A 12,649-nucleotide genomic window follows, 5' to 3' on the forward strand; every position below is an offset into this window, starting at 1 on the left:
AGGGAAATGCAGAAAACCATCAAATACAGAGGTCTGGCACATTGCTACAGCTGTGTTCTGTTCGGCTTGGAGGCCCTTGATTTGTGAAGAAAATGTGCACTGAAGTTCCCGAAGGAACTGGGCGACAAACTGATCAGCATTACAAAAGGCCGAAGAGCGACACGTTTCTTGTTCCAGCGCCTCAGTATGGCAGTTCAGAGGGGAGACACCTGGTATCATCCTTGGGACGCGTCCGTCCAACCTCGGAGGAGTTCAAGGTGTTTGACTTGCAAGAGTGATCGAGTCTGTTTATGATATCTATTAATGTATCCCGTTGGTGTGTTTTTTAAATTTCACTTGCAATAGTTATGTCATTTATGTGTTAATGCAGCACAATTTGCAATCATGTAATTATGTACAATAACGTTCACAATAAAATAGGGGTGGCAAAAGCAACTACTCAATAAATTTGAGACAAACGACAATTTTTCTATGAATGCTCCCTGCAGTATTTGCTTCTCTCCGAGGCTACGGGTCCCCACAACTGCACCAGAGGTGGTACCCCTATACATATCCAGATATTACATATATATTTGCCAGTTAATGTTAGCACAGCTGCTAGGCCAAAGGCCCATCATTAACGCAACACTGAATTAATGGCCACCTGTATTAACAGAGTAATGAGTAACCGACCATTCAGTGCCGCGTCCCGTCCTCAGCGCTAATCCAACAAGTGTTTGCGGCCCGGCATTTTATCTAAGCAGTTACTGTCCCTCACGACACGTGTGGCCATAACTGCTCGTGTCCGTCCCCCACACCTGCTAAACTTATCAACCGAATATATTCCTCTAATTTATTGCCCATTTCCTAGCTTAGTTTGTGCTGATTTGTTCTATGAATGATTCTGATCTGTATTACACTAGTGTCTATCGTTCTAATTGATCACGTGGAACCTAGCAGGTCCTGGCTGTCTATTGGCCTTTCAAGTAGAAGTTAGCAGGTCCTGGCTGTTTATAGGCACTTCAAGTAGAACTTAGGAAGTAAATCACTACATATTGGTACTTTCTAGCGGTCCAGCACTACATATTGGTACTTTCTGGCGGTCCAGCACTACATATTGGTACTTTCTAGCGGTCCAGCACTACATATTGGTACTTTCTGGCGGTCCATCACGACATATTGGTACTTTTTGGCGGTCCATCACGACATATTGGTACTTTCTGGCGGTCCATCACGACAAATTGGTACTTTCTTTATAACTAGATAAACTATATAGCTTATCAAGACTGTTCTTTACCTAACTTAATGAATTTTTGGGTTCAGTTCTGAGCCCATTATGTGTCTCTAATGTTTTCCACTACCGCCCACAGTATGGGTATGGGGTCCACTACCGCCCACAGTATGGGTATGGGGTCCACTACCGCCCACAGTATAGGTATGGGGCCCACTACTGCCCACAGTATGGGTATTGGGCCCACTACTGCCCACAGTAAGGGTATGGGGTCCACTACCGCCCACAGTATGGGTATGGGGCCCACTACCGCCCACAGTATGGGTATGGGGCCCACTACCGCCCACAGTATGGGTATGGGGTCCACTACCGTCCACAGTATGGGTATGGGGTCCACTACCGTCCACAGTATGGGTATGGGGCCCACTACTGCCCACAGTATGGGTATTGGGCCCACTACTGCCCACAGTATGGGTATTGGGCCCACTACTGCCCACAGTATGGGTATTGGGCCCACTACTGCCCACAATATGGGTATGAACCAGATTCACGAAGCAGTTACGCAAGTATTTACGAACTTGTACATCTTTCCTCAATCTTTGACGGCTTTGTTTACATTTATTAAACAGTTTACAAGCATGAAAACTTCCCAATCAACTGGTTTTATTGTTATAAACAGCCTCCTGGTGCTTCGGAGTTCATTAACTATTTAATAATTGTAAACAAAGCCGCCAAAGATTGAGAAAAAATGTACAGGTTCGTAAGTTCTTGCGTAACTGCTTTGTGAATCTGCCAGTAGTGGAGACTCGCCATTAGCAAGTGTATATACATTTGAGACTATTCAGTGAGCAGCATGTAACACCTAATATATATATTTATATATCTGAGTGGTATTAAAATATGATTTATAGCCCGACACTGATTGGCGTGCCTCGATGATTGCCGACGTGAGCCTTCAAGTGAGGGGTTACTGAGTCCTGATGGGGAGGTTGTAGTGTGTATTCATCTAATTGTGCTTGCGGGGAGGGGGGGGGGGGTGTTGAGCTCTGGCTCTTTGGTCCCGCCTTATATGCTGTGTGTGGTTATAGTAGGGTGTTGTTGCTTGTTGATGAGTCTGATGTTGTCAGGTATATGGTTGGTTATAGTTCCCGTTACCTTGAGGTGCTTCCGGGGCTTAGCTTCCCCGCGGCCCGGTCGTCGACCAGGCCAGACCCGTTATGAGGTATTGGTTTAATTGGGCAATTATGAGATGATAGCGCTAAGCCAGGACGACTGACAAGCATTTGGGAGGGATGTGAGGACAGGGAACGGGGTTATGAGCACATGGATCTGGGAGAGGATGGTGGGGAAGGAATGGTGCTCAGTCACTCGAACCATTGGGGATCGAACGCTGAGCTGCAATAAGCTGACTTGTCGCAGAACACTTTTTTCACTGTTAGGTAAGCACATCGGCTGACCCAATGCATTAGGCAGTGATGTGGTGGAGGCTGACTCCATACACAGTTTCAAATGAAGATATGATAGAGCCCAGCAGGCTCAGGAATCTATACACCAGTTATTTGACAGATTAGAGAAGTGACCAATGAGCCAAAGCTCAACCCCCGCAAGCACTACTCGGTGGGTACACCACCTGTCATTTATATAATATTTATACAACATTTATGCAATATTTATACAATTTATACAGAGGGCAAAGGGAGCGAATTATCAGGGGAAAGCGCCAAGCCATTACGACTATATAGCACTTGGAAGGGGTCAGGATAAGGATTTGGGATGGGATGGGGGGGGGGGGTGGAAGGAATGGTGCCCAACCTCTTGGACGGTCGAGGATTGAACGCCGACCAGCATGAAGCGAGATCGTCGCTCTACCGTCCAGCCCAAATGGTTGGTACAAAGCGGGCTTATGTTATCTTGAGATCTCTTCTTGAAGTTATGTTGAGATGATTTCGGGGCTTAGCGTCCCCGCGGTTCAATAAATTGTCCAATACAATTTATACAATTAGGGAGCCAGGGCTCCATGCCGCTTGGCGTATCCAGTACTGTACCACTAGACCACACTGACTGTACAAAAGAATTGGAAGTTGTGACCCTTAACCCAGTTCCCGACAGCTCTCAGTGACCGTTTTGGGCACAGATATTTCATCAAATGACTTCATCATGCTGTGGCCACACATGTATCATTTGTGCGTCAAGCTTGAATTGTCCCGAAGCAAACATCCACCAGAAAATTCTTTTTCCCTGAAGGATTCGAACCCGGACAGCCAGGCCTCCATGCCGTAAGGCGTGTCCAGTATTGTCAGAACCCGTGTCGAGTGGCCCTGTTGCATCCAATCTGTATATAATGCTAGGAACGAGCTTGGGTCAGGGTGCAGTTACAGCCCCCCGCTCCTGTGCCAGGTAAGTCCACTACGGGCTCACCATAGCCCGTGCTACTTGCAACTTTTTGTTCCCAGTAGCTGAATCTAAAACAACAACAACCACGAACAAATCCACAAGGGGCCCGTGATGAGGGTTCGAACTTACGCCCGGGATGATCCCAGACGCTGCCTTAGTTAACTAGGCCACGACAGCAGCATCTGCGATCATCCCGGGCGTAAGTTCGAACCCTCATCACGGCCCCTTGTAGATTTGTTCACTTGATGCATCACGCTACTGTGATTTCTGTGTAGCAACAATCACTGTAAGTTCAATATATTGCAGTGCAACACAGTGTACTCCTGAAGACGTCACGTTGCTCACGAGACGTGTGTGTATATTATATATATATATATATATATATATATATATATATATAGTTGACTATATATATATATATATATATATATATATATATATATATATATATATATATATATATATATATATATATATATTATATATTGGTGGTGGTGGTGAGCAAACGTGGTTGGGTGGTGGTGGGTTTTTTTTTTTTTTTACAGAGCAAAGATAACAGAGGCACAGGTGAGGGAAAAGCTGTAGGAAGGGGAAATGTGTGAGTAATGATAGCAGGCGGGCTGTCCGCCTTGCTGACACCGTGTTGTGTGTGTGTGTGTGTGTGTGTTTGATAGCTATGTTTTGGTCCTCTGCTGGATTTTTTTTTTCGCGGGAGTTATCAAGTCATTGTTTAATATTGGAATTGTATATTGTAGGACGAGGTTTGTTCTCGGGTAGATCCAAGCTCTTGGGCCACCAGCTGTGGGAGCTGGCCATCTCATCTTGGGCCACCAGCTGTGGGAGCTGGCCATCTCATCTTGGGCCACCAGCTGTGGGAGCTGGCCGTCTCGTCTTGAGCCACCAGCTGTGGGAGCTGGCCGTGTCGTCTTGGGCCACCAGCTGTGGGAGCTGGCCGTCTCGTCTTGGGCCACAAGCTGTGGGAGCTGGCCGTCTCATCTTGGGCCACCAGCTGTGGGAGCTGGCCGTGTCGTCATGGGCCACCGGCTGTGGGAGCTGGCCGTGTCGTCTTGGGCCACCAGCTGTGGGAGCTGGCCGTCTCATCTTGGGCCACCAGCTGTGGGAGCTGGCCGTCTCATCTTGGGCCACCAGCTGTGGGAGCTGGCCGTCTCATCTTGGGCCACCAGCTGTGGGAGCTGGCCGTCTCGTCTTGGGCCACAAGCTGTGGGAGCTGGCCGTCTCATCTTGGGCCACCAGCTGTGGGAGCTGGCCGTCTCATCTTGGGCCACCAGCTGTGGCAGCTGGCCACCTCATCTTGGGCCACCAGCTGTGGGAGCTGGCCGTCTCATCTTGGGCCACCAGCTGTGGGAGCTGGCCGTCTCATCTTGGGCCACCAGCTGTGGGAGCTGGCCGTCTCATCTTGGGCCACCAGCTGTGGGAGCTGGCCGTCTCATCTTGGGCCACCAGCTGTGGGAGCTGGCCGTCTCATCTTGGGCCACCAGCTGTGGGAGCTGGCCGTCTCATCTTGGGCCACCAGCTGTGGGAGCTGGCCGTCTCATCTTGGGCCACCAGCTGTGGGAGCTGGCCGTCTCATCTTGGGCCACCAGCTGTGGGAGCTGGCCGTCTCATCTTGGGCCACCAGCTGTGGGAGCTGGCCGTCTCATCTTGGGCCACCAGCTGTGGGAGCTGGCCGTCTCGTCTTGGAGTAATGTTTCTAACATTGGGTCTCCTAACATTTGGTGTTGAACACCCTGGTGGCTTGGTGTTGTAGTGTGACGTTCAGTGGTTGTGTGTTGAGGGATTCTCGGAGCTCCTGGACGGTCTGGTGCTACAGTGGACGGTCTTTTGCTCCTCTCGGCACCTTCCTTTTGCATGTTAAATTTTCTTTAAGACTTGCAGTGGTACTGGAGGGTACTGGGGATGGGGCCAGGCTTCAGTCTTATATAAGTGTGTTCGTGTCAGAGCTACGGAATTGTTTTTTTTAGTTAGTCTAAGGCTGTTTTTGCTTACTTTATTCTGTCATTTAAGTGACCTTTGATTTCTGTTCTATTACTGTATTCCTGCCTACATTCTCGTGTTGATTTGGCTGCTTGTCAAGGAAAATGGACTGTGGATGCTGCGCCTTTTACAATGAATTTAACTTGGAATTCTTATTCGTTGGTACTTATTTTCCTTTGCTTTTCAAAGTATTTTATGAACGGTATAAGAGTGCAAAGGACATTACTTTATACTGGCACCCAGTACAAAGTGATCTCTTGGTACTAGGTGCCAGTATAAAGTGATTTGTTATATTATTATATGTTATATTATTATTATATTATATAGTTATATTATTGTTTTAACGTCACGGCCTAAAGTGACGTGTATTCTGGGTTAAGGAACGGTCTGGTCGGGCGGGAATATATATGTTGTGATGAGAGGGTGGAGGCCATCCTCCTAAGATGACAGTACTGGAAGTACCCAAGTGGTCGAGAGTACTAATATGTAGTGATGGACCACCAGAAAGTACCAATATGTCGTGATGGACCGCCAGAAAGTACCAATATGTCGTGATGGACCGCCAGAAAGTGCCAATATGTCGTGATGGACCGCCAGAAAGTACCAATATGTCGTGATGGACCACCAGAAAGTACCAATATGTCGTGATGGACCACTAGAACGTACAAATATGTCGTGATGGACCACCAGAAAGTACAAATATGTCGTGATGGACCACCAGAAAGTACCAATATGTCGTGATGGACCGCCAGAAAGTACCAATATGTCGTGATGGACCGCCAGAAAGTACCAATATGTCGTGATGGACCGCCAGAAAGTACCAATATGTCGTGATGGACCGCCAGAAAGTACCAATATGTCGTGATGGACCACCAGAAAGTACCAATATGTCGTGATGGACCACCAGAAAGTACCAATATGTCGTGATGGACCACCAGAAAGTACCAATATGTCGTGATGGACCACCAGAAAGTACCAATATGTCGTGATGGACCACCAGAAAGTACCAATATGTCGTGATGAACCGCCAGAAAGTACCAATATGTCGTGATGAACCACCAGAAAGTACCAATATGTCGTGATGAACCACCAGAAAGTACCAATATGTCGTGATGGACCACCAGAAAGTACCAATATGTCGTGATGGACCACCAGAAAGTACCAATATGTCGTGATGAACCACCAGAAAGTACCAATATGTCGTGATGGACCACCAGAAAGTACCAATATGTCGTGATGAACCACCAGAAAGTACCAATATGTCGTGATGGACCACCAGAAAGTACCAATATGTCGTGATGAACCGCCAGAAAGTACCAATATGTCGTGATGAACCACCAGAAAGTACCAATATGTCGTGATGAACCACCAGAAAGGTTTGTAGTATTGAATTTGGACAAACAACAAAAGTTTTCATATTAATGTTGCTAACAAAGTCTAACCTAACCTCCCTAGGCCTATTACACGCTATCTGAGGCCTAATATAGTACACATATATGTGCTATACTAGACCTAGGAATATTTTTTTGGGGGGAGGGGGCTTTTTTCCGGACTATAAAAACAGTACAAAAAGTGGCTTACTGGGGCTCCATTGCTACATATTGGTACGACTGCCAACATAGTTACAAAAACTACTATCATTACAGGATGATGAGTTACAGAGAGCGATACAGGCAGGTTCTACGTGGTGCTCCACTTTTCAGTTTAAGGACGTCACCCAAGTAGCTGGCTGCCTTTGGCGCTCTTTGCTGTTGTGATGTCTATGCAGCTGCACACTGTGGCAGCGAGTCTCATGTGGTTGCCCCAGCACAGGTATCTTCTACTTTAGGAACATGTGCCTGACTTGCTCGAACGTTCTCGACACATCTCTAAGCATTAGGCTCAGAGATCAGCACTAGGCTGTTCACTAGAACAGCACTAGGATGTTCTTGGTGGGTTTGTTATGCCCTCACGGCAAATGCTATATGCTCATGACCAGACCACACACTAGAATGCGAAGGGACGACGACGTTTCGGTCCGTCCTGGACCATTCTCAAGTCGGTTGTAGTCGATTGTTAAGTCGACATTCGACTTGAGAATGGTCCAGGACGGACCGAAACGTCGTCGTCCCTTCACCTTCTAGTGTGTGGTCTGGTCATCATACTTTAGCCACGTTATTGTGACTCATCGTCAGCTATATGCTCATATATCAGGGCTATAGCTGCATGAGTCTCTCTGTAGTTAGAGAACCCTTGTTGTCTGATGGTATATTTTGATTTACCTTCCATGTACTTCACCAGTACTTCACCAGTCTTCATCAGTACTTCACCAGTCTTCACCAGTACTTCACCAGTCTTCATCAGTACTTCACCAGTCTTCACCAGTACTTCACCAGTCTTCACCAGTACTTCACCAGTCTTCATCAGTACTTCACCAGTCTTCACCAGTACTTCACCAGTCTTCACCAGTACTTCACCAGTCTTCATCAGTACTTCACCAGTCTTCACCAGTACTTCACCAGTCTTCATCAGTACTTCACCAGTCTTCACCAGTACTTCACCAGTCTTCACCAGTACTCCACCAGTCTTCACCAGTACTTCACCAGTCTTCATCAGTACTTCACCAGTCTTCACCAGTACTTCACCAGTCTTCATCAGTACTTCACCAGTCTTCACCAGTACTTCACCAGTCTTCACCAGTACTCCACCAGTCTTCATCAGTACTTCACCAGTCTTCATCAGTACTTCACCAGTCTTCATCAGTACTTCACCAGTCTTCATCAGTACTTCACCAGTCTTCACCAGTACTCCACCAGTCTTCACCAGTACTCCACCAGTCTTCACCAGTCTTCACCAGTACTCCACCAGTCTTCACCAGTCTTCACCAGTACTCCACCAGTCTTCACCAGTCTTCACCAGTACTCCACCAGTCTTCACCAGTACTCCACCAGTCTTCACCAGTCTTCACCAGTACTCCACCAGTCTTCACCAGTACTCCACCAGTCTTCACCAGTACTCCACCAGTCTTCACCAGTACTCCACCAGTCTTCACCAGTCTTCACCAGTACTCCACCAGTCTTCACCAGTACTCCACCAGTCTTCACCAGTCTTCACCAGTACTCCACCAGTCTTCACCAGTCTTCACCAGTACTCCACCAGTCTTCACCAGTACTCCACCAGTCTTCACCAGTCTTCACCAGTACTCCACCAGTCTTCACCAGTACTCCACCAGTCTTCACCAGTCTTCACCAGTACTCCACCAGTCTTCACCAGTCTTCACCAGTACTCCACCAGTCTTCACCAGTACTCCACCAGTCTTCACCAGTACTTCACCAGTACTTCACCAGTACTTCACCAGTACTTCACCAGTACTTCACCAGTCTTCACCAGTACTTCACCAGTCTTCACCAGTACTTCACCAGTCTTCACCAGTACTTCACCAGTCTTCACCAGTCTTCACCAGTACTTCACCAGTCTTCACCAGTACTTCACCAGTCTTCACCAGTACTTCACCAGTCTTCACCAGTACTTCACCAGTCTTCACCAGTACTTCACCAGTCTTCACCAGTACTCCACCAGTCTTCACCAGTACTCCACCAGTCTTCACCTGTACTTCACCAGTCTTCATCAGTACTTCACCAGTCTTCAGTACTCCACTTTACATGTACTTCACCAGTCTTCACCAGTACTCCACCAGTCTTCATCAGTACTTCACCAGTCTTCAGTACTCCACCAGTCTTCACCAGTACTCCACCAGTCTTCACCAGTACTTCACCAGTCTTCACCAGTACTCCACCAGTCTTCACCAGTACTTCACCAGTCTTCATCAGTACTTCACCAGTCTTCAGTACTCCACTTTACATGTACTTCACCAGTCTTCACCAGTACTCCACCAGTCTTCATCAGTACTTCACCAGTCTTCAGTACTCCACCAGTCTTCACCAGTACTCCACCAGTCTTCACCAGTACTTCACCAGTCTTCACCAGTACTCCACCAGTCTTCACCAGTACTTCACCAGTCTTCACCAGTACTCCACCAGTCTTCACCAGTACTTCACCAGTCTTCAGTACTCCACTTTACATGTACTTCACCAGTCTTCAGTACTCCACTTTACATGTACTTCACCAGTCTTCACCAGTACTCCACCAGTCTTCACCAGTACTCCACCAGTCTTCACCAGTACTCCACCAGTCTACACCAGTACTCCACCAGTCTTCATCAGTACTTCACCAGTCTTCACCAGTACTCCACCAGTCTTCACCAGTACTTCACCAGTCTTCATCAGTACTTCACCAGTCTTCAGTACTGCACTTTACATGTACTTCACCAGTCTTCACCAGTACTCCACCAGTCTACACCAGTACTCCACCAGTCTTCACCAGTACTCCACCAGTCTTCACCAGTACTCCACCAGTCTACACCAGTACTCCACCAGTCTTCATCAGTACTTCACCAGTCTTCACCAGTACTCCACCAGTCTTCACCAGTACTTCACCAGTCTTCATCAGTACTTCACCAGTCTTCAGTACTCCACTTTACATGTACTTCACCAGTCTTCACCAGTACTCCACCAGTCTTCATCAGTACTTCACCAGTCTTCAGTACTCCACTTTATATGTACTTCACCAGTCTTCACCAGTACTCCACCAGTCTACACCAGTACTCCACCAGTCTTCACCAGTACTCCACCAGTCTACACCAGTACTCCACCAGTCTTCACCAGTACTCCACCAGTCTTCACCAGTACTCCACCAGTCTTCACCAGTACTCCACTTTACATGTACTTCACCAGGTTAATTATTTTGTTGATATATTTTGCCCGGTATCTCGAGAAAAACGAAATTGGTTTATAATTTCCTGTTTGAGTTGGAAGTTTTCCTGGTTTGGGAAACTTGATAGTGGTTTTTTCCCGTCTTTTTTCCCGTTTAGGTTTTTCCCGTCCGGATGCCAGGGCTGCATTGAATATTCGAGTTTTATGAATTAACGTCACTTGCAAGTTTGTGAATTATATTTTGTGTATATTGGTAAATGTCCAACAGCTTGGTTGACCAGTCCAGCAACCAGGAGGCCTGGTCGAGGACCGGGCCGCGGGGACCTTGAGCCCCGAAATCATGGCAAGGTAATGCCTGGTGCCTTGTTCTTAATACCTCGAGGGGTAGTGTGATGGTCTTGTGACCCAAATGTATATGAATAAATTAGATTCTCAAATTATACAGTGGCAGAAGTGGTTTTGGGAATGACTGGCTGCAACCCGTCCCCAGACCAAGTCCATTCCATCCAGCGGTCGACCCCAAAGACGCATTCATCAATTTTATCATGCTGTTCATTCAAAACAGATATTTTCTGAAATATAAATTAATATTGTTATATGTTAACATACTGTGCATATTTAGACATGGGTTAGGTTAGATGTTTAGGTTCTGTTGGCGGTTATTTGTATCTGTAGTACGTGGGGTGAAGCATTTATAGCAACCCGTCTTCGACTCAAGTCCATTCCATCCAGCAGTCGACCCCACAGACCGATTCATAACTTTTAACATGCCGATCATTCGAAACGGGAATTTTCTCAAATATAAATTAATAGTATATTAGCATATTGTGCATATATAGGCATAGGTTAGGTTAGGTGTTTAGGTTCTGTTGGCGATTATTTGTATTTATAGTACGTGGGTGAAGCATTTACAGCGTTGTGGCTCGAACAAAATTCGTCAGTGAAGCACTTGTTCCGGAAGTGTTCGAACTTCATCACTTGTGAGTCGTGTGTAAACTGTTTTTCATTCATAAACAGGGGGTTTGGCGGGTGCATGGAATGGACTTTGAGCCTTAGAGGACGGGCTGCTGAATGGGCTGGGTATGGAAGCGGATATTGTCAAGACATCTGAAACGCCAGATTGTCGGAGTCCTTAGAGACGCGGCCACAAATTATATGAGACTGACAGTACTTTAAGGACATGTTGACAACCCGTAGCTATAGCCAGACACGGTCTGGGAAGCTATGGTCAATGACGTGTTACGTGGAGGGCCAGAGGGCACGGATGTGGTGCCACGGACTCGTCTGCACGGTGACACGACCAAGATGGCACACCTCAACACGAGAAGCTCCATACTAAGATGACTCCATAGACTGCTTCACGTGTAGATATGATAGAGCCCAGTAGGCCCAGGAACCTGGGGCCAGATTCACCAAGCAGTTACGCAAGTATTTACGAACGTGTACATCTTTCCTCAATCTTTTACGGCTTTGGTTACATTTATTAAACAGTTTACAAGCCTGAAAACTTGCCAATCAACTGTTGTTATTGTTATAAACATCCTCCTGGTGCTTCGGAGCTCATTAACTGTTTAATAATTGTAAACAAAACCGCCAAAGATTGAGAAAAGATGCACAGGTTCGTAAGTGCTTGCGTAACTGCTTCGTGAATCTGGTCCCTGTACATTAGTTGACAGTTGAGAGGCGGGACCAAAGAGCCAGAGCTCAACCCCCGCAAGCACAACTAGGCGAGTACAATTAGGCAATTAGGTTAGGATTGTGGGCCGGCGGGACGCTGCCTGGGGGGGGGGGGGTTAATGACCCCAGGTGGTGTTTGCGGAAATATAATTACTGATGACTCTTGTATATGCTTGTGATTATATGTATATCAATTATTAACTGTGTTTATGTATCATCCTGTGTGTGGCCTTGCCAGATATGGCAGCCTCCATGACACACTACGGTATATGATGAACATGATATATTAATATGATGTAATTATATATATAACACTGAATATGATGATATATTGACATAGTATTGTAACAACAGGAAGGAGTGGTGTGGCGGGAGGGTGGGTTACTGTGGGTGAGGGTGGTGTGGCGGGAGGGTGGGTTACTGTGGGTGGGGGTGGTGTGGCGGGAGGGTGGGTAGCAGCAGGTGGGTGGTGTGGCGGGAGGGTGGGCAGCAGCAGGTGGGTGGTGTGGCGGGAGGGTGGGCAGCAGCAGCAGGTGGGTGGTGTGGCGGGAGGGTGGGTTACTGTGGGTGTGGGTGGTGTGGCGGGAGGGTGGGTTACTGTGGGTGGGGGTGGTGTGGCGGG

General features: G+C 47.3%; 1 protein-coding gene across 1 annotated transcript; it reads left to right on the forward strand.

Moving 5' to 3' along the window:
* The first annotated feature begins 2,145 nt into the window (after positions 1-2,145).
* LOC138350422 (dynein heavy chain-like) lies at positions 2,146-10,627 on the forward strand. Its single transcript, XM_069301058.1, has 3 exons — positions 2,146-2,169; positions 7,880-10,120; positions 10,619-10,627. Exons 1-3 carry the CDS (start codon positions 2,146-2,148, stop codon positions 10,625-10,627), a joined length of 2,274 nt encoding a protein of 757 aa, XP_069157159.1.
* The last annotated feature ends 2,022 nt before the right edge of the window (positions 10,628-12,649 follow it).

Source organism: Procambarus clarkii, chromosome 45 (genome assembly GCF_040958095.1).
Source record: "Procambarus clarkii isolate CNS0578487 chromosome 45, FALCON_Pclarkii_2.0, whole genome shotgun sequence".
Lineage (NCBI taxonomy): Eukaryota > Metazoa > Arthropoda > Malacostraca > Decapoda > Cambaridae > Procambarus > Procambarus clarkii.